The 26,734-nt window shown below is 41.2% G+C and overlaps 1 protein-coding gene across 5 annotated transcripts in view; it reads right to left on the bottom strand.

The window, feature by feature from the left end:
• Positions 1–26,734, bottom strand: part of KANK1 (KN motif and ankyrin repeat domains 1) — a 130,939-nt gene that overhangs the window by 59,079 nt on the left and 45,126 nt on the right. Inside the window, exon 1 of one of the 5 annotated variants that reach the window (XM_064642194.1) lies at positions 6,602–6,743. The exons of the other annotated variants lie outside the window; for them this stretch is intronic. Coding sequence (XP_064498264.1) covers positions 6,602–6,611 — 10 coding nt within the window. The 5' untranslated portion in view covers positions 6,612–6,743. Of the gene's footprint in view, positions 1–6,601; positions 6,744–26,734 lie in introns of those variants that run through there. 5 annotated transcript variants of the gene reach the window in all.

Below are 26,734 nucleotides of genomic sequence, written 5' to 3'. Positions count from 1 at the left end.
CTGCTGAAGCCACCTGCCTTTTGGGGCAGGAAGTCCCAAGCTGTTAATATCCACTGCATACTTTTTTTTTTTGTTTTAAACTGATGTCAGACAAATTTTACTGCAACCAAATTCTTGCATTGCAGGGCTTAGTGAAAACCAGTGCAGATTCAGCTTATCCAAGCGCTTTGTGATATTATAAACCTTAATGTTCTCTCCCAGCTCGTAGGCAACTCCATTCCCCAAATCATTTTACTTGCCCTTTTTGTACCCTTCCATGCATATTCACCATGTGGAAGACCACTGTCATGAGCATCATCTTACTAAAAAGTTGCCTGCAAGAATGATCTTACAAAATGGGGTAAAATACATTCAATATTTTTCTTAGTGTAACCAAGCTTGGCTCTAACAACCAGCTAATACATGGAAAGAAAAATCTCAGTTCTAGCGATTTTTGTTGAGCAAGTGAAGCCAAAACAGAACTTACCTGTAGCACAAGCAGCTTTCCCTAGTAAACGCCAGAAATTGGACACAGCTCACCCAAAAGACATCAGGTCAGCCTAATGGACTTCTAGTAACCATAGCTGTTCTCTGAGATGCAGCAGATTCACTGTCAGCCAGGAGTAGCAGCTCTTGCTATTTCTCAGTGTCAGGTTCACCATTCATTGGTAAAAGGAAGTTTTTGCACAGACTCTGTACATCATAGTTGGCCTGCTCTTGTCACTTGTGATGAGGAGAACACTCTGCCTACATAGAACTGTAGGGCTAAAATCTTCTTGCTTTCTCCAGTGTGATGACTTGGTGGCCCTTGTCTAACATGCAAGATCATGATCTTTGCTCACAGGCTGTGAGCCTAAACACGGACAGGTATGTTTGGATGACACCTATCAAACAGTGCTGCAAAGCCCCCCACACCCTGCAAGCATTTCAGACCACCCATCTCTTTTGGAAATAATTCCTGACAACATCACTGTCATCATGTTACATTACAGAATTAAAAAAAAAAGCTTCAGAAGGCTGCATGGTTTTGCAACTCAGAAACCAATTCCTGTTTATATTAGGGAGAGGAAAAATCAACTAGAAAAAGAAATACAATCCGAGGTAGGAAAAAAACAAGCTTTTTTTTATACCTGAAATTCCTAATGGGTGATGTAGAAGACACTCCCTTTTGTTTATGCCAGTGAATAATGAGTCACATGAATGAAAGTACATGAATTCAAGCCAGTGTGATGTTGCTATGGGTTGTAATGCTTGCTGTGACAGGGAGCCCAAAGGATGCAACTGGGTTATTCACATTTTTTTTTTTGTGGAAAAGCAGGAGAGATAAGACTGCATCCAAAGACTGAAGTCCAGCACCAACAACAAAATGAAAAGGCTTCCAAAAAGTTAGAAGAGGAACAAATGCATGTTGGGGATGATGCATGAGTGCCAGCTGCCTCCCAGTGCTGACAACCCTGGAATTATTCTGCCTGGGACAAGAAGCATTTCCACCTTCTCCTCTATGGCATGTACATAAACTGCCCATCACATCTGTTCACTCAGTGGGGCAGGACAAAACACAGCATCATTTTCACTCTATCTTTAAACATTAGAAGCTGAACAACAGGTGTAAAAACACATAGCAGATCCCAGTACTTTAAAATTAATTCCCTTATTTAAAGTGAATTTAAAGGCAGATAAAGTTGAAGGCTGAGATGACCAAACCAATCAAGGATGTTTATAAACGGTTTATGAAATGCACTGTGATCTCATTTAGACTTTGCATCTAAGACAAGCTGCAAGGATTTTAAGGCACAAACTCTGGTAAACAGACAAATTTAACTCTTCTATAAAGCGTCTAAGTATTTAGTCTTTGGTGACATTTGAAGCATAGTAGCATAAGCATGAAACATATTTAAAGGCAGATGGCCAAATCTCAGTCTATCTTTTTCTGATTTTAGGTCTGAGATGCTATACATAGCATGCTATACATGCTATACATACAGAGCAACCATAAATCTGATATGACAAAAGGGCGATGATACAGGACAGTTGGCAAGTTCAAAGACAAAGATTTTTGTCTAGCAGCATTTACCCATATAACTATTCACTGGTGACCCCATCTGAAGGTATATCTTTGCCTGAGACAGCTTCACCAGATCAGCTTTGTCCTCATCTAGCCATAAATGCTGCTTCCTTCCCCACAATAATATCCAAATCCTTGTATCTCTTTTGCTTTTTGTACTACTAATAAGGGTACTATGGACTTCGGTATCAACTTTACACAAACAGAGAAATTATAGGCTTTTTCCACAGTGAAAGTGGAAAATTGTAGGTGCGGAGGGAGATGGCAGGCCCATGGAACCCCTGGGCCCCCTGGAAGCGGAAGAGCTGGAGGCATTGAGGGGAGTAAGACCGTTCCCCTGAGAAAGGTGGAGGTGGCTGCACATTCCCATGGAAGCGGCCCTGAGAATTGGATGGCACGATGTGGGGGGAAGTCACAGCCCCACAGCTGAAGTCTGAGGACTTTGGAGTATTGTGGAGTGTTAGGCTGTTTTTCATGGGAGCAGTGAAGCCAACCAGATAATCCCCATGGACACAGCCTTGAGCTGTGTGCAGGTGCACATTCCCTAGTATTTTTGTAGAAAGATGTTTGTGTTATGTGTGTGAGAAAGTAGAGGTAGGAAAACCTAATAAAAGGCTGCCTGCTGCTCTGAGCAGGCAGACATCCCTTTGTCTCACCATCCTCGTGTGTGTTGTGTGTCTTCTTCCCCCTTTGGACCGGGACCCCTTCGACGGATACCCAGCGACATGTAGGGGGCAAGGGGACAATATTGCAAGGGGAGGCTCTCACTTTTCATCTATCACAGTTTACAACAGAGGACTGTGAAGGCCTACTCTCCATTAAACTCCATAGCCCACACTGCCAACATCCATCCTCAAGTGCTAGACTGTACCTACAGCCTCAATATTAACACAGGCACGCTTCCCTTTAAGTTGATTTGGCCCTTCAGATATGCAGGGGAACACCACTTACCACAACCTTCCCACTGGACTGGGATCACAACCCCACAGCTTCAGCTTGGCCAGGGAACACACTCCAGACATCCTCCAGACTGCTCTACCTTCCTACTCCATCACACTGTATCCCTCAAGAACAGCTAGCACATGTGCACAATTTTTCTTGCCTCCTCCCTCAGCCACAAACCCTCTCTTGTGAGGCTTTTCACATTGATCCCAGGGGTGAGCAGGTTTCTCTGGTCCGGCCTCCAAAGCCTCCATATCTCCCCACCACAGCCTATGGACTGCAAGGCTGCACACTCTGGCAAGAGGGAGACAGGGTATCACAGCAGCAAAAACCTGCCAGCCATCCTACCACACCCATGGCCTCTCATAACTGAGTATGCAAAGGGTCACCAAACCTTGCCAGCACTTTGATTTGGAGCTGGCATGAATCAACTGGAGACCATGAGGCAGCACCTGCAGCAGAGCATGGCGGTGCCAGGATAGCTGGGTATCTCCAAACTCTTCCTGCTCATCACCTCATGGAGAAAGACTTGTCAGCTTGTCAGACAAGTGTCACACAGCCTCTGCATTGCATGAGACCAAAAACTGCATGTGGCCACCTGCAAGGAATTTACCCACCCAAAGGAGGGGACCACAAGTTGAGGCAACACACTTGTCCCTCACAGGGGGTGTTCCTCACTGCCGCCTAGTCAAACCAACATTAAAACAACCTGTTCTAGTGCTCACAGACTTTGTCACTTAATCCAAGTAATTTAAGTCAGCACAGAGTTCACATAACCTGTCTTCCTCCTTCTCAGTGAGAAGGTGAGCTAACACTTGTATTAATTATTCACAGCATCTTCTCATGCTCACAGTTCCCACCTTTTTAAAATAGATGTATGATGGCAAGATCTGAGAGTGCCAGTGTGTGCCCATCAACTTACTGCACAAGAAATTTTCACCTTAGGGAGACAGTACTTAAAACTTGGTGAATTACGTATGTTACCTGAAAATTCTATTCTAAGGCCCTGCATCTGGTTGCTGGCATGAGGCACACCACTGCTCTGCCACAGAGCGCCAGGAAGGAGAGGTGCTGATAAGCAAGTGGGGATCCAGCTGTTGGGATGTGTGTGGTATGACTGCCATGTGCAGTCTGGCAGTGCTGACACTCATTTCTGCACCAGTCACATCTCAATAAACTCAGCTTTCATTCACATTGTCAGTCAGCCAAAACTGCATCTCACAAACTGATACACTGTACAGAGAAGGAGCCATCTATATCTTACAGAGCATGTTGAGTTAGAATCTAATTTGTAATTCCCCAAATGATGTATGGATGTGAAACTCACCTTCTTATAACTCTGTGGATCGAGTCCAGCACAAACTGCAAAAAAAATTCCTTTCTACAGTGCGCCAAAAATAAGTTACCTTTAAAGTATTTTCAATTGATCTATTATTAAATAGCAGAACATTAATAAAGAAATAGCAAAATAAGATGTATCTTTATCAGTCGCTGTGTGAGCAAACAGACAAATAGATGGCAATGTGTCTTGCACAATGAAGCAAATTCCAGGAAAAAAAGCAACGCAAGAACTTGTTGCTCTGAAGAGCAACACGGCAGGACTGTCAGTGAAACAATGCATCTTCAATGTGATCGCTTTCTTCACAGAAAGCAACTCCTGAGCAGGAAACTATGTGCATATAAAACTAATTCAGATGTTCTTAGTAACAAAGGAATGGCTTTCATATTCATTCACATTATCTGGAGAGCAGAATAAGCTGCTGCACAATTATCAATGCCCTCCTCAAACCATACTACAAAGGTCGTAGCAGAGGAGCACTTTTTTTTGTTCAGATGATTCTTATGCACATCCCACTTCCCCGGGGAAGCTAAGATGTATTTTGAGTTCTCCCCAGCCCCAGTGCCCACAGATATGTGATAAACACCTGGCCACAGTAAACAAAACAATACAGAGCTAAAAGCACATCCATCTGTCTTCTTGGAAAAACTGCAAAATAGAAAATACACAATTTATTTATACCTGTCCTCCTTTTCCCTCATTCCATGCATAATGTAGAAGAGGGCAGCTGAATTTGAACAAGGTCTGACGCAGTCTGATAAAAAAAGAAAAGTTTTTAAGATTTAGATTCTGGTTTTCTGGGTCAGAGCAAAACTTAAGGGTCCCTTCTGCAGCCACTGTAATTTCCTTAACAAGTCTAAAAATAGCCCTTTTTAGCAATACAGATAATCTTTTAGTGATTTTAAATCTTGAGGAAAGTTTTTATGGGACAGCAGTGTTACAACAGATGTTCTCTCCCTAGCTTTGTTCTTAGAAGTGCTTTCTATTTTCCCCACCTTACTTATTTGGAGGAACTACTTTATTTTCACTGTTCTGTCACCAAGGATATATGCAACTCATTTGGGCTAATCAGCCCTAATTTCCACCTGCTTCCATTCTTGGGAGCAACAGGCCCAGTGCCAAAAAGCAAGCAATGGGAATTGTTACACTTCTGCACTTTTTTACTGCAAGGGAAAACAATAGACAACCAAAACTGTAACAAAGCAGCACTGCATGACAGGATTAAAGAAAGACCCTCCTCCTGCTTTTAACTTCTTAAGTTTCTAAAGCTATTTAATCACCGCATGATAAACTAACATTTACTTTTTGCTCCTCTCTGCTATACTGGAATGACTTTTTTCCCCTCTTCTCAAGACAATAACAAAAGCAACCACAGAAGTTACAACTGAACTTCTGTGGGCATTTATTGCTAATTATTAATCCATGTTTTGCCCTTTCTTTCTGAAAATGTGCAACCAGTATCAAAATGTTGCCAAGACAATTCAAATGAAGGCAGCATGCTGATGTTAGCCTGCAGTAAAGTTTCAAAAGCTGAAAAGGTGTAAGCAGGCAACATTTTCCTTAAGTAAGCATTTCATTTTCCATTTCCTATTTCTAAATGCCATCACATCTTGTATCTACATATTTACACATATGGCATATCCCTTTGCCATTGAGCAATAATACGATAAATAAAAAATTTAAGATATTAGATTGCATAGTATTTAGAAATATTCTCCATTTCCCTACTTAGAGAAGCAGTTCCTCTTTCAGGGAGGAAGGCTGCCAGTAAGGTGGAAGCTTTCTGCAATCGTTTAAGCCGAGGAAACACCTTGTTGAGAAGAACATGATCTGATTTTCAGAGACTACACAAGTATAGGTACAAGAACTGCTACAGCTTACCTCTACCAGAAGAGAATTAGCAGTACAAAATACTTGCTTGTAAACAGGTCAACAATATTTCCAACATAGTAAAAGGGGCATCTGCTTCACCAGAGAAGTGTAAGGAGAAGAGAGAAGAAATATCAGGCAAACAATGCTAAGACAAAGTTTGCAGAAGACAAACCTTAAGAACTGAAGTGCTGAACACTGCGTGAATTATTGTTGTTGTTATTATTATTATTATTTTAAAACTCTGATTTAAGAAGCAGATTATATTCATGTATGTCACAATTACAATTCAAGTGCTTATTCTTGCAATATAATAATTATTTTACAGCACATTTATAATTGGGAAAAAATACAAAACCAGATGAAAGTTATTTTCAGTTATCTGAGGACATTGGTATGATTCTTACCTGCTGCCATCACACTGAACAATGATTGCTATGAAAATAAGACCTTTCCAAGAAAGAAAAGGCTAGCTAGGTCACACATTAAAATGAAGTTCTTAAAGAGTGAAAAACAGCATTAATTTCCTTGTAAGTATAGCTAAAATTCATCATATGATAGCTCAGGCACATGATCCTTTAAGGACACACAGACGAGCACTATTTTAATCAACTGTCAAGTAAGGCATGCTCTTAAAGGGCCAATTTTAAAAAAGGTAAATGGCACTTAAAAAGCAAAACGCCTACGAAAGCTTCTTCAGTTTACATTGTCTCAACTCCCACCAAAATTAGGAAAGCAAATGTTAAATGTTAAATGTGGACAGCTGGTCAAGCTTTACTGGGCACCATGCATCTCTCAAAATGATATGTGAAGTCAGACCACACTGTGAACTATGCTCATGGCTGAGAGTGAATAAAGAAATGAATGATTGCAAACTTTATCCTTAACTGAAGTAGCTGCAGCATAAAGCCCCAAAATTTTGCATACATCTATTTGCTTAACTAGAACCAGCTTTCAGTTAGTTTTAAGAGAATCATGGTATCTTTTGGTGCATAAATCACGCATCAACAATTGCTTTAGAATAGTAACCAGGTAGCTATGATTACTGCCAAAATTTGTAGTGGCTGGCTGTTTTGGTTGGGTTTTTTTTAGAAATAGGTGGGAGATTCAGAGTAACACAACAAAGTCACCTTGTATTATAACTCAGATACCAGAATACCTTCTTGAAAAAGTATGATAGAAACAGAAAATGTTAACTTAGTAGATACAAAAAGTAGACTGCAGATCTTCAAGAGGTATTTGGTCCTTCATTTTCCTTACGGAGCTCATCCAGGACTTGCAGAAGCAGCAAAGAACTTTCAAAGCTTACTCAGAGAACTGCTGATAATCAAATTACAGCAGGGACTCCCCAAGCTGCAAGAGATGTGATCTAGTCTGCTCCCAGGTGCAGGGAAAGGAGTAGCATAAAAAGCAGTCAAAACAAATTTCTTAGCATCAGTGTTATTGGCAAGATTTCTTGTTGCATAACTAATGGGATTTTTGTCTCAAGTAGGAGTTGGCTTTTCACACAAGAGCTATAGAAATGCATCAATGTTTTCAAGGTGCCTCCCACCATTATCTCCCATCAGCTCAGTGACACCCACAAATGCAGTGCTCTTCATGGTGCTTACTTCTCTCCACTGAGAGCTTGAAGCAGCTGGCCTTGCTGCAGGGCAGACACATAAACCCTGACTCCCTATATAAGGTCACCTACAGTTGCTCTGGTGGTGCTTCCCTATGGCTAGTGTATTTTAGAGCTGGGCAGTTTTTAGCTCATACCGAAATAAACATTGCTGTGGATGTGAATGTGGCTCCACCACCGCCGCTCCTGAAAGATTTTACATGCGGCTGCTATGCTCAAAAGAAGCTGCAGAAACAAAGAAACAAGCCTTTCCAAAAGTGCCAATTAGCAAATACATGGGAAGGCACAACCTGAAGACATGTAACATTTGGCGTCAGCAGTTCTTTACTTGCAAAGCAAAAAAGCATTACAGGTTTTCAAAAAAAAAAAAAAAAAAAAAGGCAGCTCTAAGAAATTCCACTTTGTTTTATTGACTTGCAGCAGTGAACACTGGCAGAAGGAATGTGACCATGGGGAGAACATTTTGTTCATTCTCAGCAGCACGCAGGTTGTTGAGGCAAGGTGGGACAGAACAGCAGAAATTGCTCCCTATACTCTCTAGACCTGTGAAGACACCACTCAGCCCCTCCCAGAAGACGTGAGATTCGTATGTATTTACCTTGGTGCAATAACAAAATACCATTCAAAGCTGCAACGACGATAACACATTTTAAAAATAAAAAATCCCTAGGAAACACTGCTACTCTATGCATATGAATATTATCTGTAAGTATAAATTTCATTGTATTAAAAAGTGTTGATAAATACTGAAAGTTAGAGTTGACTCATGATGGAAAGAGACAACTGCCGTCTAAAGACATAATTAATTTCTCCCTGGGAACAACTTTCAAGGTCTTAGTTCCCGAAAAGGAAATATTGCAGGCTGAGTTTTATACTTAGAAATTAGACATTAATCTGTTTGCCTGTGTCTCAAGTGAGGACAAAATAAAATCAGAGACACAACAAGCAGCACAAAGATACTTGAACAGTCCTTCAGAAACATTTTTAGTTTCATCCGTTCATCATGCAGAGCAAAGTACTGCAGGAAAACATGTTCAGTGATCCACTGTACTTATTTGTATTATCACTTGTGACGAGGATGACAGATTCTTGAGCTCTTTGCAGCACTGAGAAGCACTGGTCTTGCTAATACAAACTGCTGCACAATGCAGTACTGATTAGAGCTCATCTTAAAAAAATCCTGTCAGGCTACTTAACACCATCTTCTCTCCACAAATGGGACACACTCTCCACAATGCACTTGCAGTTCTGCGTGATATCACCAAGTGGCAGCTGCACGGCTTTGTCTGTGTATAAAGGAACTTGGAAAAACCTGACCCCAAAGAAAAACTGCATCTCAGAGTGAGATTTCAGAGTACCAGAGCAGAGTATTTCAGAACAAACAATTGTTTCCACAAGAACAAAAGTTATGTCCAAAGCACGCAATGGTGATGGCACTTTCTACAAAAATTAGCTTTTTTCTTTTTAAACAAAGTTTCACAGTTCAAGAAAGTGACCTCACAAAATGCTTACGATGTCACCCTCTTCAGCATCCAAACTGATGCTGAAAGTGATTCAAACTCATCCAAAGTGATTAATGGCAGCAAAAATTCACTTTTAACTTCAAACCACAACACTTAAAACTATGAAGCAATTACTTTTTTTTTTTTCAGCTTTGGTGACAGGGCAGGTGGTTTCCACTCTCCATCAGGTGGAACCTACACAGTTCATTCCAAAATCATCAGTGGGCATAGCAGTGCATACCTCTACAGCGGAACCACTAAAGGGACTATGGGGGGGAACAGGCATCAGGCTTCTCATTATCCCTCAGGTCCAGCCGTGTTTTGCACCTGCTTGTACTTACAGCACTGGCAGAAATTTGCCTTAGTGAAAAGTAGGAGGAATAACAGATAAGCAAATCTCCCAGTGAATGTGTTTTAATTATTTCCTGCCCACTCTCTCACACCAACCTCTAATCCTAGATGAGATTGTTTATTAATTTTATTTATTGTCTATACTTTATGTTCTAGTCAGTCCTGTTCTTGACCTTGCCAGATCTGCTGATTAAATGACAGTTATTTATGTATATTACAAAGTCAAAGTGCATCACAATAACTTGTGGCAGCCTTGTGCTAGTTTTAGCAAACTTTCAAGAGAAAATTCCTAAGTGTCTCTATTCGAGTAAAACCTCTACATTTGGCAGGGCCTGTAGCTCCTGCCCCCATACCACAGGTGCTGCAGTAGACTACCTAATATTCCCAACCACCACAATTCAAAGCAAAACAGGATAGGGAGATGTGATGCAAGCAAAGAGATACATGACATTTGTGCCAGGAACATTTTCTATCCAAATGTGGAGACTCCTCAGCTAACAACGGCAAGATTTAATGGAATTATGAAGACTCTGTTTGATTTTCAAAGAGTAGGAATTAACTAAAACAGTTAGGCTAGTAAAACACTATGTGTGCACACTACACTTTAACACACGTAAAAACCTCTGAATTTTGACCCAAATACCTGTAAGCCTCCCTAGCTTTAGGGGCTTGTAAGTTTCACAGGACATGGTGGCTGCTCCCCACAGCTTGCCTGTGATCTGCACCGCTAATAGTTTTGCAGTATGTTGTCTTCACTCTTGCAAGATGGTTAAGATCCCACAGCAGGTGCATTCAGAGAGTGAGAACAGGAGCAAAAACACCCACAAGGAGACACTGCCAATTTTGTAATTCATTTCCCAGACCAGCCTGCAGCACTGGGCAGCACTGCTGAAGGCAGCGTGCATACGCACAGCCCCCAAACCCAAGCCTGGGCTGCCCCCATCCTGCCCTCCAGCCCAGCCATTTCTTTTAGCTTAAGCCAGGGGATACTGGGAGCTGATAAACTAAAAGCTAACAGCAAGTGCTCAGGTATTACTATTCCCACGTATTTCACAGAATGTCATAAGGAATTTTAACAATAGGCAAGTACATGATGCACAAACACCCAATTTTCCCAGGCATTAGTGGTAAAAATGTGAAAGCAGTGACCCATGCCAACTGATAAGCAGCTGTTTCAGTAAACTCACAGTGGAGTTGAGCCCAGCTTCAAAGCAGTTGCCGTGTACACAACACACTCTGCTGAGATCAGAGCTCCTATGTGAACAGCGTGGCTGACCTCACAGGAGTCTGTTTCTTGGTGTGTTGCCCTCTCTGAAAATGGTTTAATTGCCCAATAATTCACTGAATGATTGAACTTCATTAAGTGAAGGAAAAATTTGCAGACAAAATTTCTCTCAGACAGAGAAGCCCCCTAAGTTGTAAACCCTCACTTTGCTACTACCTTCCTAAGCTTGGTCAACAGCTCTGGGCAAAGCATTCAAAATGATGACCAGCCCTTTCAGCTGCAGATGCCTCTAATATTTTGAAAGGTGTGACCATTTTCCACTAAGTAGTCCAAGACTCAAACACAAAAATAAAAGGCTATCTATACACACGTATATACATACCTATTCTCTGCTCTACCTGGAAAATATAAGTTTTTCAGCACAATTTAAACTACTGAGGGCAGAACTAGCTAAGGCAGTGTAAAACCTGGTGGTAATATCAATCTTATTTAGTGATCGATGGTGAATAATCAACAGATAAAAGGACCACAAATCTCATTTCCCAGCATTGTGTCTGCTTCTTCAGGAAAATTTTGTTCCTTTCAGTTCAAACTAATTCAATCAGTATCAAATCAAGACAATTTTCTAAAAAAAATGTGCAGAGAGTACTGGGTAGAGTTTTCTTTGGAATAACTCAATCTTTTCCTACAGAGGCTTCAGTTCTGCAGGAGATGTCCTATCAGTGAGAAACAGCTGTGCAAATCAAGCTTCCTTTTGCCCCAGGTCAAAGCACTGGCATTTAACAATTGTTCCTGTCAACAAATTCTTTCCCTCTTGCTCACAGAAATATACTTGACTTCGAGCACACAGAGCCCAGTGGTTACAGCATAACATAAACCAGTTATTACCCAATTTTCTGTAACTTTTATATTATAGCATGTATGCATTTCCATTTATCTTTGGTAGACCACAATCTTTTCATTGGCACTGCTAGGTCTCTTTTAATGTCATCTGTAACTCTAAATTGGAAGGAGGGGTTGAGTTTTCTGTTTGTTTAGTACCGCAGAGCAAAATAAAGAGCAATGACTCTTCATAAACACCCCTAGGGAAACAGTTGTCCAGAAATATTCCCCTATACTGGATACAGTGCAAATTATGTATTGGTGGAGGAGATCATGAAAGAGAAACAGAGCAGAGAGGGTGTGTGTGGATTTTTAAATAGAAGATAGGTTTCATACGCTTTTGGTAATCTGTATTTCTGAAGTGACATATCATCCATCATGTATTATTTCAAAAAGAGCTTTTTTAGAGTTTCCAAAACAAGTAAAGTTTTCTTGGGTCTGAGTTATTTTTTTCTTCTTCATAATGTCTTAAATTAATTCATTCTCTATATTCAAGGTACAAATATGTGGGAATTCCATGAATTGATGCATAGGTAGGGAGGGGACACTGGGAAACTCCCAGGGGGTCTGCCTGCTGCTGCTAAAATAAAAAACAGATTTTTATTTTAAAAAGGAGAGAAGAAAAATAACACATACTAGTTTTGTTATCCTTTTCCAATACAATACAGGCAGAGAAAAGAGAAGGTTTGTATGAAGTGAAAACTGAAGCATCTTTTCTCCTCATTTTTTTTTTTTTTTGAACTTGGACATGTAGAGTTCATGGACAAAACTAACTGCATTCTCTTTACTCAGAATATCTTTCCTAACTTTTTCTCTGAAACCGGTCACTGCTTATTCACTTCAGAAGGACAGCTGGACACATATAGAAATGTACACTGATCTGACCGCATAATATGTTGTGGCTCTAATCTCGTTATCTATCTCAGAACAAAGTGATAAAGTTATAGATTGTTTTATTTTGTATTTAAGCAAAATGCTAGACATTTAAAATAAACAATGCAGTATCTTTTCATGATGACAGCTGAATGAATTCCACCCTTGACTAGACCACAACATCAATTAGTTTAACAGTTAAGCAAAAAGTGACATTTCCTATGTGTTTCTAGCCCCATTTTATTAGTAGCATGAAGGATGGCAACTTTCTGCATGGCTGTGAATTGTGGCAGAGACACATTTAAGAGGGGAATTAAGCAGAGGATGAGGAAACTAGCAGGTACCAGCAGAACCACAGACTAGTACCAGCTGTCTGCCCAGCAGCCAGCAGAAGAGGTTAGCTGAGACTGCAATCACAAGCTGTGCTTAGATACGACATGCTTCTTCAGCGAGTGCCTAATCTTTGTCTGTGTTTTCAGTTAACTTATAGTTACAAGAGGGCTTTTTTAAAATGCAAAGATTTCCTGGAGTAGCAAGGCAGGAGTTTCACATTCAAGCACTAATTATTTCCACAGTCCTCTAGCTTTGCTACTCAGTCAAAGCAGAGCAACTACACGAGAAGTTCCTTTATAACATCTGGGGTCCTTCTTTGCCTGTCATGTCTTCCCACAGATATACTTTAAGTCACTGCCTAGGAAGACAGAGCTGTGACAGAGCACCAGCATTTTGCAAATTTTCATTCAAAGCGCTGAAATATAGACCATTTCTCAGCAGTGCCCCTTACAATCATTTAGAGAATGCAAATAAATGTCATACCATTTGCTCTCTTCGCTTGAAAGAAATGCAGTCTGCATCTATGTATCTATATCACACAGCAATTTCTTCCTGATTAAGAAACTATATTAAGAAGCTTAATAAGAGTAATGGGCAATAGAGAATAACTACTCATTCCAATAGCATACATTTGTGGACAAACTTTGAATTGTATTCAAATTAATGAATAATCCAGTGTGTTAACTAGCAGACTATCTGAATAAGATAGGGAAAGAATATGGACCCTATAAATACAAAAATTAAGCTTCTTAAAATCAGCATTCTGACCATTTCATTTCTACTTAACTGGCCTTACAGATCAAAACATTTTTTCATGAAATACATTGGCCAGGTCAAGAACATCAATTAAATACTTTTATTTTTCCCAAACCTGCTTGCTTTCCCCTCAGTATTTTTACAAAAACAAGGAGCATTTTTATTTGAAAGCTTTTGTTATATAGACACACACAACATTACAAGTGTTATAATTAGCTTTTGCTTAATAGATGTCAGGTTTGATAGTCTGTAAACCGAGATTTATTCCTACTGTTGATTGCCTGCCTTTTTTTAAAATTATTTTATCTTTTACCTCATGCAGATAGCACAAGCCATGAAAAAATGCTGTTACTTCAGCGTAAGAGCATCTGAGTACTGCATACGGTGGATACTTATTTATTGGATACCTATTTGCAATTAAAAGTTTCGTAATTCTCTGCCCTAACAACATAATTATCTTAACCCTAAAACATTTTGATAATCAGTCTCAAATCACTAATCTTAATTTCTTATTTGTATTATGCATGAGAGCTTAAGGACATACCACAAAACACTTGGTGAAAATACACTTTTACACATCTAAGACAAATGCAAGTTTTTTGCAGAGGTGCCTACATGGTACTTTTTCTAATAATGCACAAGAGATAGGTGGAGCAGAAAAAGTTTCCTACACCTTATAGCAACTTTTTTTCCTAACTCAAAATAAATGCAAGTATATTTGTCATTGATTATCTAGACTTCCTTTCCAGGTGGATCCCTTCTCTCTTCTGGTAGACAGGTCTTGCTCTTAAGAGCAAAAGTGGGACCACAAACCCCACCATCTCACAGCCCGACATTCCTTGGTATGAGTGGTTCAGAATGAGGACCTTTACTTTTTCCAGCATCCAAAAGGTTCATGGCCAACTCGTCAGAGGAGAACTTCAGAAACCATGTCACAGTTCAGGTCTGCCCTTCAATTTATTATTTCAATGTAAAGTAGCACTATTGAATTTCAATAAAAGAATGCCAGTGTTCATCAGGTTTTACTCTCACATTGTCACTCAGATATGGGGCTAACATCCTGTTATTTAACTACGTTTATCTATTGGGCTTAATATTTTTATATATAGAAGGATGCGATGTTTTTCTTAATTATAGCTTAATGTTGATAATTCCTTCAAGATCTCTGCACCTGAGGCACCTGTTTATCCATTGCTAATCCTTGGCCAGTAATGTCTAGTCATGGCCAGCAATTTTAGCTTACTTCTCAATATTTAGCAATTGTCTCTCTTCATTCCTCAGAATCCTCCTCAGGGTTACGTCTGTGGGACAGTAGCAACACATCTTTAAAAGTGAGCAAATGAATGCTCAGCCGTATAGGACCTTAGCTCTTTTGAGATATTAGAGGAGGAAGTGAAAAGGAGAAAAATAGAATTATTTGCAACTCTGAGAACTGGCACCTCCTACCTGAGCTTTTCAGATTTGGAATACACAATCTTCCCCAACACAAATGTGTGGTGGATAAGCAGTGAAAAGTGATTTTGTCATCACCAGAAAGTGACTTTTATACTGAATACTGTTTATCATCATTCTTATGATTTTCTGAAATAAAACAACTTTCCCATTGAACTATCCAAACTGCCATCTAGTGCAAAGAGCTGCTTGGGTTTTTTTTGTGTCTGTGTGGGTTTTTTTGTTTGTATTGTTTTTTAAAAAAATGAAACTGCTAGTGTTAAGGGAGTAGGTTTTCAGTGTGTTTCTCCTATACACAACAGCAAAGAGATATAAAAATTGCAAAACTCTCTTATCCTATACTTTCAATGGCCAACACAGATTATCTCCTACTGTTGTAACTGCAGATCACAACAGCCAAAGCTGTGAGATGAGAGTTGGAAAAAAAGACTTGTTCACAGACAGAAAGGAGAGTTTATTATTAAATCAAGTATTGGGAACAGAAGAGGTTTTTCTGTTCCCTTTTTAATAAGCACATAAATTATACAGAAACCAGGGTGTGTCTGGGAACCTAATGAAATGCATCCAGCAACTGTCAGCCCACGGGTAAAACACACAGCCTCACCCTGAGAGGATGGCAGATGTTACAACAAAATTATTATTTGCGTGTTAACACTAATCATTGCGCTACATCTGAAGCCAAAGCTCTGCTGGCTGTCCTTGCTGTCAAAAGTAAACTGCACAGGATGAGGGTTACACAGCTGCAATGTGGAAAAACTCAACATGGGATCTGCCCCTTCCTGGAGTGGTTTATGAGCCACTGCTGCCAAGGGGATAGAGAGACAGGAATGAGCAGGTTAAGGCAGCAAGCCGCACCTTGGGCCCATTTCTGCCCAGCTACCTGCTATGGGCAAGGCAGAGCTGTGGGACATGGCTCTGGTCACTTAGTGCTCCACACCCTACCAGAGTGGATCATCATGAGATGCTGAGGGGTCCACGCTGGCTATTTAGCCACCTTCTGAGCAGCAAGATGAGTAAGGAGATCATATTGCCAATGAGGTATCGAGACAAGCCTCATTGTCTAGTATCCCAAAAAAGTATTGTCAGTATTGGCTGTTTCCATTTTCATGTCTCTAACATTTAGCTCCCCATTTACACAGTTAAGTGTGGAGGCCTGCCTCTGTCCAGGGAAGGCAAAGATGGAGACCCTTCCAAGAGCCAAGGTCAAAACTAACTGAATGCTCTAAGATGTCCACTGCAGGAGCAGTGCTTTCTCCATCAACTCGTAAAGTGCAAATGATGAAACTCATTTCTTTGAGTATATGGCCAAGGTACATGATGTTTATAAACCATGATGCTTGCACTTCACTTCAGGTAAAGTGATGCCTCTGTAGGGCCCAGAATGCATCTAGGTTCTAGCATTTCTAGAGTTTTTCTAGATGAAAAGCAGGAATGTTTGTGCACAAACTGTAATGCCCTCCTCTAGTATGGCATCTAAAATAAAACACCTGTAACAGTGAAAAAACTCCTTAAATCAGCAGCACTTGTCATTTTTATTATGTGCTGAATTGGTCACCAAAAATTATACCAGGAGATCTGGTGTCCAAATAAGCCTCCCTACCCATGGTTCTCAGGCAGGAGAGCATGGTTCTCAGCACCTGTGTGAGATCAGAGTGGTCTTCCTGCTGTGAAAGGATGGCTCTCCCTAGACCAAGTCTTCTGCACAAGTTTACTTCCCACCTTGGGGCTGGAGGCTTTGAGAGCAGTGATCCAGTGATACTTACTGTCTCAATAGCATCCCAGAAGAGAATGGCAAGTTTTTTTGGTTTTGTTGTAAAGAAATAAGGTCCACTAGTTTACAACAAATATACAGGTGTGGAGTCTAAAGCTTCTTAAAAGAAAACAAATACTTTGCTAACTTACCGGCACAGTCTGAAGGAGACTCTGCACTTTAATCAGATATTAGAGGTTTTTTCTGTTATGCCCTAAAAACCATTGGAGAGGATCCAATGGAGTCCATGTGCATTTGTACATCATGGAAACTGCTTGCTTTCTGTGCCACTTAGCTTACCTACACTGCTGAACAGCCCAGAGAAGTGAGATGAGCTATCAGTGGATGTGCCCCAGTCTGGCACCTTTCTTTCAAGTGGAATTACAAAGCTTTTTGTTTGGTAACAGGAAAGTGTTTGCTTCAGGAGTGTGGATGGCACTGCAGAGAAAAGTAAACTAGTCCATAGTACAGACAGCTGCCTGGTAAAACCTGTCACTTTTGTGAGCAACAGACTAATACTTGTTGTGTGTGGACAAGTCACTTCTATCTATCCTGCTGTTGATCAGCCATAAAGCTGACACGAAGGGAAATAGTCTCTGGGAGGGAGAAGGATTTGGTAACTCCTTGGCCAACTCACCAGATTGGCAACTCAGGTCTCACCATCTGCAGGCAGAGCTGAGGAGTGGTGATGCAACTGATATGGCAATTGAGAGACCAAACCTGAGCTGCAAGGAAGGAGACGAATCACACTGACAGAGAATGTTTCCTCCTCTCACACTAAAACAGTGACTACCAAATGCTATGAAACAAGAAACAAGTATTCGTTAAATATGTAAAACACCTCATCTCTGTGATTGTATGCACAAGCAAAATAGGATCTCCTTGATTCCTGCCCCCCTCCTCCTTGTACTATGCTAGAAATACTCAAAATAGTTCAAAATACAGGACAAAAGAAATACATCTGGAAGCTCTGCAATCATCTTTTTACAATTAAACAAGTCTTTGACAGCAGTAAGGAAAACCATGTATTTTTCCCAGTATTCAGCTATCAAAACAAGATTAGGCAGGAGGGAAAAATTGTGTACAATATCAATATACCTTCCCACCCTCCATTTTAACTATTTTTAAATTTTTTATTTTAGTAATTTTTTAAAATTATTATTTGAGATACAAAGATGCTGTTTGCCACTTAATGGAGAATTTGTGTGGCCATAGCTCAACAGGAGTTGAAGCTGGCCAGTACTGTGGTGGAAGACAAAAAGAGTTTTTTTTAAATACATTACTAGCAAAAGGCAGTGCAGAAATAACAGTAGCCCATTACAGGATAAGGATGGTCACCTCACAAACAGGGACATGAACTTCTGTGGGATCTGCTGCTCCAGCTGGATCCCTGTAAGTCTATGGGGCCTGATGGGATACATCCAGAAATACTTAAAACTGGCTGATGTCAGCATGAGGCCTCTCAGCGATTTTTGAAGTCTTGAGAATCTGGAGAGGTCCCAGTTGACTGGAAGCTGCCTAACATTGTCCCAGTTTTCAAGAAGGGCAAGGATGATCCTGGAAACTACAGGCCTATCAATCTCACTTCAGTGACTGGCAAAACTACAGAGAAGATTTTTCTGGGAGGTATTGAAAAACACCTGAAGGACAACACAGTCATTGGTCAGAGCCAGCACAGCTTCATGACAGAAAAGTCCTGCTTGTCAAACTTAACTTCCTTTTATGACCACCCACCTAGTTATTGAGAGGAAGCCAGGTAATGTAATTTTTTTGGATTTCAGTAAAGCTTTTGATACTGTCTCTCACAGGATCCTCCTGGACAAAATGTCTGGCACACAGTGGGACACATCATGCAATGGGTGAGCAACTGGCTGATGGGCCAGGCACAAAGGTTTACAGTAACTGAGATAACATGAGGCTGGTGACTACTCACTACTGGGGTTCCACAGGGCTCCATCTTGGGCCCTGTGCTCTTCCAATATCTTCATAGTCAACCTAGGCTCAAAGGTATACTAAACAAGTTTGGTGACAGTGCTAAACTGGGAGGAGCTGTTGAAGGCAGAGAGGCCCAGCAGAGAGACCAAGACAAATTACAGGACTGGGCAATCACCAACCATATGAAGTTTAATGAAGACAAGTGCCACATCCTGCACCTGGGATGGGGCAAACTTGGATGTATGTACAGACTGGGATACAAAAGGTTGGGAGAGCAGCACTGTGGAAAAAGACCTGGGGGTCCTGGTCAATAGCAAGTTGAATACGAGTCAGCAGTGCCCTGGCAGCCAGGAGGGCCAACCCTGTCCTGGGGGACATCAAGCAAAGCATCGCCAGCCTGTCGAGGGAGGGGATTGTCCCACTCTGCTCTGCGCTGTCACCTTAAATATTGTGTGCAGTTTTGGGTACCACAATATAAGAAAGATATTGAGCTATTAGAGAGTGTCTAAAGGAAGGCAACGAAGATGGTGAAGGGCCTTGAGGGGAAGCTGTATGAGGAGTGGCTGAGGTCACTTGGTCTGTTCAGCCTGGAGGAGACTGAGGGGAGACCTCACTGCAGTCTACAACTTCCTTGTGAGGGGAAGAGGAGGGGCAGGCACTGATCTCTTCTCTGTGGTGATCAGTGACAGGATGGTGGTGTCAAGGGAATGGCCTGAATCTGTGTAAGGGGAGGTTTAGGTTAGATATCAGGAGAAGGTTCTGCACCAACAGGGTGGTTAGTTAGTGGAACAGGCTTCCCAGGCCAGTGGTCACACCTCCAAGCCTGCCAGAGCTCAAGGAACATTGGGAAAATGCTCTCAGGCACAAGGTGTGATTCTTGGGGTGGTCCTGTGCAGGGCCAGGAGCTGGACTCAGTGATCCGCGTGGGTCCCTTCCAGCTCACGGTATTCTATGAACTTCCATTAATAAAGAGACATTGAATATGTGGCTTAAAAGCAGATTTATGAACAGATTTACAGGGTGGAAATGTTTCCCAAGTTTGCAAAAACCAGAGGATGTCAGGTAGGATAAAAGGAGAAAATAAAAATGAGGTGCATTCATGCAAGCAAAGTAGTCCATGAAACTCCTTGCCACAGGATGTTGACTGTGCTAAAAGTCACCTGTATTTAAAAACACCAGATGAAAGAAAAATACAATGTATTTGCCCACCAAAAGCTATTGAAACAAAGAAAGGCCTACTTGTGGCTTGAGAAAGTGCTGAACCACAAATTGTTAGAGATTAGTGGTATGTTGAAGGAATGCACCATGTGCCTGCCCTGTTCTTACGTTATACTCCCTGGGCACTTTTCTCTGGTCACTGCCAGGGAAAAGAGTGAACCCTGTGGACCTTGACCTGATCCAATACAGACAGACCTGTATAAATAAAATAGAATAAAGTCAGAAAGGGAAAGCACCACTTCAGATCTTTTCTTCCACTAGTGGCAGCCTTAACAGAAGTGGTTTGAAGTGACTGCATAATTTTGAAGTATTGAACCTTATTTTTTTATGGACAAATGCATGCTGAACTCTGTAACTACAGAAAGAGCCTAAAGATAGTGTGGCAAACCTGCACTTCTCTAAAAGCTTTCCAGACAGCTGGCTTCCTGGTGGTGTTTTTTTGTTTTGTTTTGGTAGTTTTGTGGTTTTGGGTTTTTTGGTTGGTTTGGTTGGTTTTGGTGGTTTTTTTTTTCTTTTTGGGGGGGGGTGTTGTTTTTTTTTTTTTTAAATCAATGCTTAGCATTTCCAAGCAATTTGGAACAACATTTCAAAGGAGGCATAAGCTCTGTATCGCATCTCCACAGACACATGCCAAAACTTATCCATAATTACTAACTAAATTTCAAAGGCATGGAAATATTTTACTAGCTCTCCATCAGGTTGCACGAGTGCCCACAGACAAAACTTGTTTGTAGGGGTGTTGTTCATCTACAAATAGGGCATTTGCTAAGGAATGCCTAACCTAAGTTAGACATTTGAGAGAAGCCTGGCAAATCTAGGGATTATCACCAAGTAAAAAATAAAGGTTCTTTTCACTCCCACAGCATGCTGTGCTACAAATTTGTTCTTCTCAGATGGAGAGGAAAATCTGCTCACCTTTCTAATTATCATGATTTATTTATATACACAGCATGTTATAAAAAACAGTGTTTGCAAAGGAGGCCATCCTGTTGAACAGAGAGAGAGAACATCCTTCAGGGCATACTCATGCAGATTTACACAGATATTACCTGATAGCTTAGTCCTAGAGCAGCCTGGCTCTTGAGAAAAACAGGCACTTGTTGCCAAACTGCTGAGGCTGCTCACTCTCCTCACAACTGGTACATAGTCTCCTTGGAACCTCTGAAGGTTGCTTTGTTCATTCTTGGCTCTTCCTCACTATAAGTTGTATATCTCGATTACTTCATGCAGCACCTTATTCTCTGCTGAGCTGCCTACTGCACACACCAGGACTTTCAGCAAGAGAAGGGCACAGCCCTAAAGGGAAGCCAAGCCTCTGGAGAAGTTTTCTGCCCAGAATGCGCTAACAATTAAAAAGCAAAGCTTTCAACACATTTTTAAAAAAGACTGTTCACACAGGTTTACCATGAGCATACATGAATCCCAAACTGCATTATCTTCCATTCAAAGGCAGATGGGCAGCACACTCATATGCACAGTGCACAGTTCTCATCCAGACATCAGTTGTGTCCCTGTCACAGATGCCATGGACAAATCTCTGGGTTTCAGTAACTGCACTTACTGTACAAACCTATGAAATCCATCTGTACTCACACTTTTCTGCCAGACTCACCCCTTGTGGTTTCTCTACTAGGAGACAAGGAGGCTAACAGGAGATGGATTAATGAGTCACATCCAAACCCTTACACTAATTCTCTTGCATATGATATTGAAGCCGATGCAGAATGATTTGTATAGTAGTAATACTGTGCAATATTAATATTTTTTAAACAATCCAATGCAGATTAGATTAAGAACAATCCTATTTTCACATTGGTCAAAACTGTCAGTCCTGCAGGGCATCTGACAGCTAATATAGATCAGTTTATGTACAGTATCTTTGGGACCTAAAGACTCATTCTAAACATTTTGGGAAGACTGACCAAGGACACTCCATCCTATAGAACAGACACAGCTGTGAGTTGTGGAAAACCCTAAGGAGACAGAAGGGAGTATGGGAGTACCCACCCACCCTGGGTGCTGGGTGGGTAACACCATGTAGAGATGCAGCTGCCTATGCTGAGTGTAACAGCATAGGCAATGCCCCATTGCAGCCAAAGGAGGATGGCTGACCCATGAAGACACCATGAACTACTGTGTTCACAGAGACACAGCACTTAACAGCAAATAGCACACAGTTGATAAAAGCTACACTTCCTCTCCTCAGGTGTCCAGATTTGTTCCACAGGCAAGCCAGAAGAGGACTTTAGGATGACATAATTCAAACTGCCTATCAGTGAGTGGCTGTTGTGCTCATTGGAAGTATGCCTTTGTTCAGAGCACTGAAAACACCAGGAATTAGGAGAGGTATTGAAGCAGCATGATGGCAGCAGCTTTGCTACAGTACATGTGTGCCAGAAGGAGCCTTGTCTAACTCCAAGGATTGGATCCAGACTGCTCAGGTGCTCCTGGACTGAGGGCAAATACTGCATACCTCTGATTTCCTTTCAGTTCCAGGCTGTAAGTCTCATAATGAATGCTAAAGTCCACCCACTCTCCTCTTCCCCCTAGCAAGAACATTTTTGGCAGCGTTGATATGGATGCCTTAGAATCCCTGGGAACTGTCCCACTATATATCACTGCCTTTAATGCTTTCAGTGTGAAATGAACCACACTTCTAAAAACCTTACAGCCAAGTTTCAAAACTTGTGACTATTCTGGAGGGAAGTTGTGCTTTTATGCATAAATATCAGGAGAAAACAGAAAGACTGACAAAATTAATCAAGAAGCCAATATACACACATGGAGACAGTGCTTGGATGCAACTTTTAACATTATTATTACTCAAAACTTAGACAGGCAAATATATATGCAAAACCTAATTTAAAAAAAAAAAAACTAAACAAGGAGATTTCTCTGATATCTGTTGTTGCTGTCATCTAAAACCTACAACAACACTGCCAAGATAATTCTCTTTATTAAGGACAGTCTGTAGTAAGCACAGAAGAAACCATGAGTTTCAATTTACCCAAGTACATGAGAGCTGGCAAATTGTCTTTCCTGTTTAGACAAGAGTTTAGACTAGTTTTCCCATGATCCATATGTGAACAGTCTTCTGTTTCCTTCATACATTACATGTATCTAGTGACAAGCTTGTAACACAGATTTATAAAAACGCTTTCAAGCATGAAGTACCACACTGTTGGAATTAACACTAAATTCTCATAACAAAAGAACATTCCACCAGTGGAACAGTTGTTGATTACTAACCTGCAATGATTGAAGCTGTACATGAATTCTTACTATACTTCCATATGTCCTATGTAGAGTATCAAATAAGAACAGAGTACACAAGCTGTCTTTCAGTAATTAAACCATTTTGACAGTGCTGCCTAGTCCTTGTGTGTGTACTATCACAGAAGATACATAAGAAATAATCATGCATAACAGATGTAATATAAACTGTGTATACTTGCTGAAATAAAAAAAAAGTTAAATTTATCTCCATATTGTCTCTTGGTAAAGGCCCCAAACTCCACAATAAGTAACATTATTCCTTGTAGTTTTTCTCTACTTTGCTACTGATACACAATTCTCAGGAACTCAGTTTCTCTAAAGCTTATCTCCTCCCTTATAGAAACCCAAGCCAGTAGCCCTACTTTCCCCCAGAAAGCTATTTGATACAAATAGACCAAAAGGAAAAAGAAGTCCCCATTTCCTCCACAACCTCCTCCTTCAAAAAAATGCAGCCCTGTGTGCATGAGGCATATGAGTTGCTAGGAAAACCACCACCTCTGCTCCCTGGACAAGGCAGAGAACAGAACACACAGCAAGGCATCCCCGTGAAGACAGCCAGCAGCAGTCCTTAACCCCAGAGTCCTACAGACACCTCAGCTGACCTAGCCTGCTATGGAAAGGAGAAGTCTTTCCAGCCCCACCATTCTGTCTGGATCCGGTGGCTCCCTGGGTGCCTCACTGCAAGCTCACCAGGCAGACAGACAGCTAGATCTCCCATCTACTCTGCCTTGTGCCTACTGTCAGGATGACAGTGAGGACACAGCAAGAAACTTGTGCTCTTTCACCCTCCAATGTTCCCCAAAAGAGTTTGTTTGTCCTTCTTGCAAAGCACAGTCAAGGCAAGTCAATGCTTCCAAGGTTTCTCCCTGAGATTGCAGAGATATACAAAATGTGGAGGGATCTTTAAGATGTAGAAATAAAGCTGCTTTATGCTGATGACGCCGCCCTTGTTGCCCACACAGAAGCAGCTCTGCAGCATTTAACATCCTGCTTTGCAGATACTGGTGAGCTCTTTGGGCTGGAAGTCAGCTTAAAGAAGACAGAAGTTCTCTATCAACCAGCACCTCAGGAAGTCTTCCATCATCCCCATATCACCATTGGTGAATCAGAGCTCAAATCAGTCCAGCTGTTTAATTACCTAAGTAGCCTCATCTCCTCAGATGGTAAGATTGATGGAGAGATAGACAACAGGTTAGCAAAGGCATATAGAGCTTTTGGAAAGCTTCATAAAAGAGTCTGGTGAAATAAACACTTGAAGAAAAGTACAAAGATCAGTGTTTACAGAGCCATAGTGCTGTCTACTCTCTTATACGGTTCTGAATCATGGGTCATCTACCGCCACCACCTGCGACTCCTAGAACGCTTCCATCAACACTGTCTCCACACAATCCTAAACATCCACTGGGTCAGATTATGTGACTAACGTGTCTGTTCTAGAACAAGCAGCAGTCACAAGTATTGGAGCCATGTTGCTGAGAACACAGCTGCACTGGGCAGGGCACGTCTCAAGGATAAAGGACCACCGCCTCCCTAAGATTTTGCTTTATGGTGAACTTGCCACCGGCTGCCGCATAAGAGAAGCCCCAAAGAGAAGATACAAGGACTCCCTGAAACAACATCTCAGCCTTGGCCAGTTTGATCACCATAACTGGTCTACTCTGGCCTCCAATCGGGAGGTCTGGAGACACACCATCTATAACGCTGCTGATGTTTTTGAGAACACACACAGGATCACTCTTGAGGAGAAAAGACAATGCAGAAAGAATCGTGCCTTGCAGAATATAAGTCTTTCTAAGGAGTCTTTCTGCTGTGCCTTTTGCAACTGAATGTGCCTGTCTCATATTGGCCTTTTTAGCCACCAGAGCGCTTGTAACAAACGTGGGTAGAGCCCTTCCCAAATCTTTGTTCGCAAAGCCCAGCCATGATGATGATGAGAAATAAAGCTTATGGCTTTGCCATATTTCTGCAGTCTGAAGAATCAGGGAACTGTCATATACAGCCATTATTTTACTGCTTTCTCCCACTACTCTTCAGAGCAGCACCTGTGGCAGTACTCACAGTGCTGTGACAGGCACTTTCAGCAGTGTCTGCTTTGCATGGAGAACAGCATCTAAAGATCAGTCTAACCATCACGGACAAAACATGTAACTGTCCATGCACTAATTACCAGTATTTAAATTGCAATTCTTATTTTCCAATATTAATTGCCCAAGGAATGGAAAGGGACAGATTAGTCCACTCAGTGGCTGCTCCAGCATGCCTGACATTCTAAGGGATGAGTATCACCTGCTTCCTCATTTTTGTATCAGATTTTAATTCAAAGAGCAAACAAGAAAGCAGCTTGAATTTTGTAGCAGCCTTGCTCCACTTAGAAAGGAATCATAATCCCCTTAGTGCTTTTGTTCCCTTTTCAGTTTCTAATGAAAAGGGCATTTTTCATAATTAAGCAGCATAATATTTTCCAGTGCCTTGTAACAGGCAGTAATGCTATCTCCATCTTATCTCACTTGTGGAATCTGCAACAGAGAACAGTTTACAAACAACAGAAGCAGGCAAAGACAGTATTTGCAGAGCTGTTCAGGATACCAACTTTCTTGAAAGTCTGAATTTGTGGCTTCTTGATATGTTCCAACTGCCTGACAGGACACAAACACAGCGAATACCTTTTAACATTAGCCTGCATGTAGTTTAAAAGGTATGTACCATAACTGAGAGCCACCTAATGGACACTGCCACATCTGCCCCAAGCACAAGTCCAAGCCTTGAAATCATCTTTTTACAACACACACAGAATAGCACCCTGCTCCTGCAAAGCTGTCACTGGGTTCATGACTGGGAACTGTGACACGTCAAAATCTCCTGAATTCCACAACAATATATACCATTTTGGGAAACAGACTCACACAGACTAAGCAACAAAAGCATACCAGTAGTCTCCTGGGAAAAAGTTGATTTTCTTTCTAAACATGCACATTTTTATACACAGTGGCTTAGATTCAAGAACAAAATGATCCCTCGCTTCCCAAAAAAAGAGGGAAAGCAATCAGACTATGGGTATATCTTGCTTGGAAAACCTCTGTAGGGATTTAACTTTTCCTGATCACACAGAAGGAAAGATCACAGATACCCAAGATTAACAGTAGTCAGATAGAAACAGCTTTTATTGGCTATAATAAATGATCCGAAAATGCACCCATGATCTTTGACACACCTGAAGGTCATTTCTAAGAGACTATTTTTATGGACTGAAGCATTAACAACTACTGCCTCCCAAAATGAAACTGAGTAATTTTACATTTCACTCTCCATTGCTTAAGAATCAGACTTTTGCAACTGCACACTGAAACCCAGCATTCAGTATTTCCC

Source organism: Pseudopipra pipra, chromosome Z (genome assembly GCF_036250125.1).
Source record: "Pseudopipra pipra isolate bDixPip1 chromosome Z, bDixPip1.hap1, whole genome shotgun sequence".
In the NCBI taxonomy this organism is placed as follows: domain Eukaryota; kingdom Metazoa; phylum Chordata; class Aves; order Passeriformes; family Pipridae; genus Pseudopipra; species Pseudopipra pipra.
This window is presented reverse-complemented; position numbering and strand designations above follow the sequence as displayed.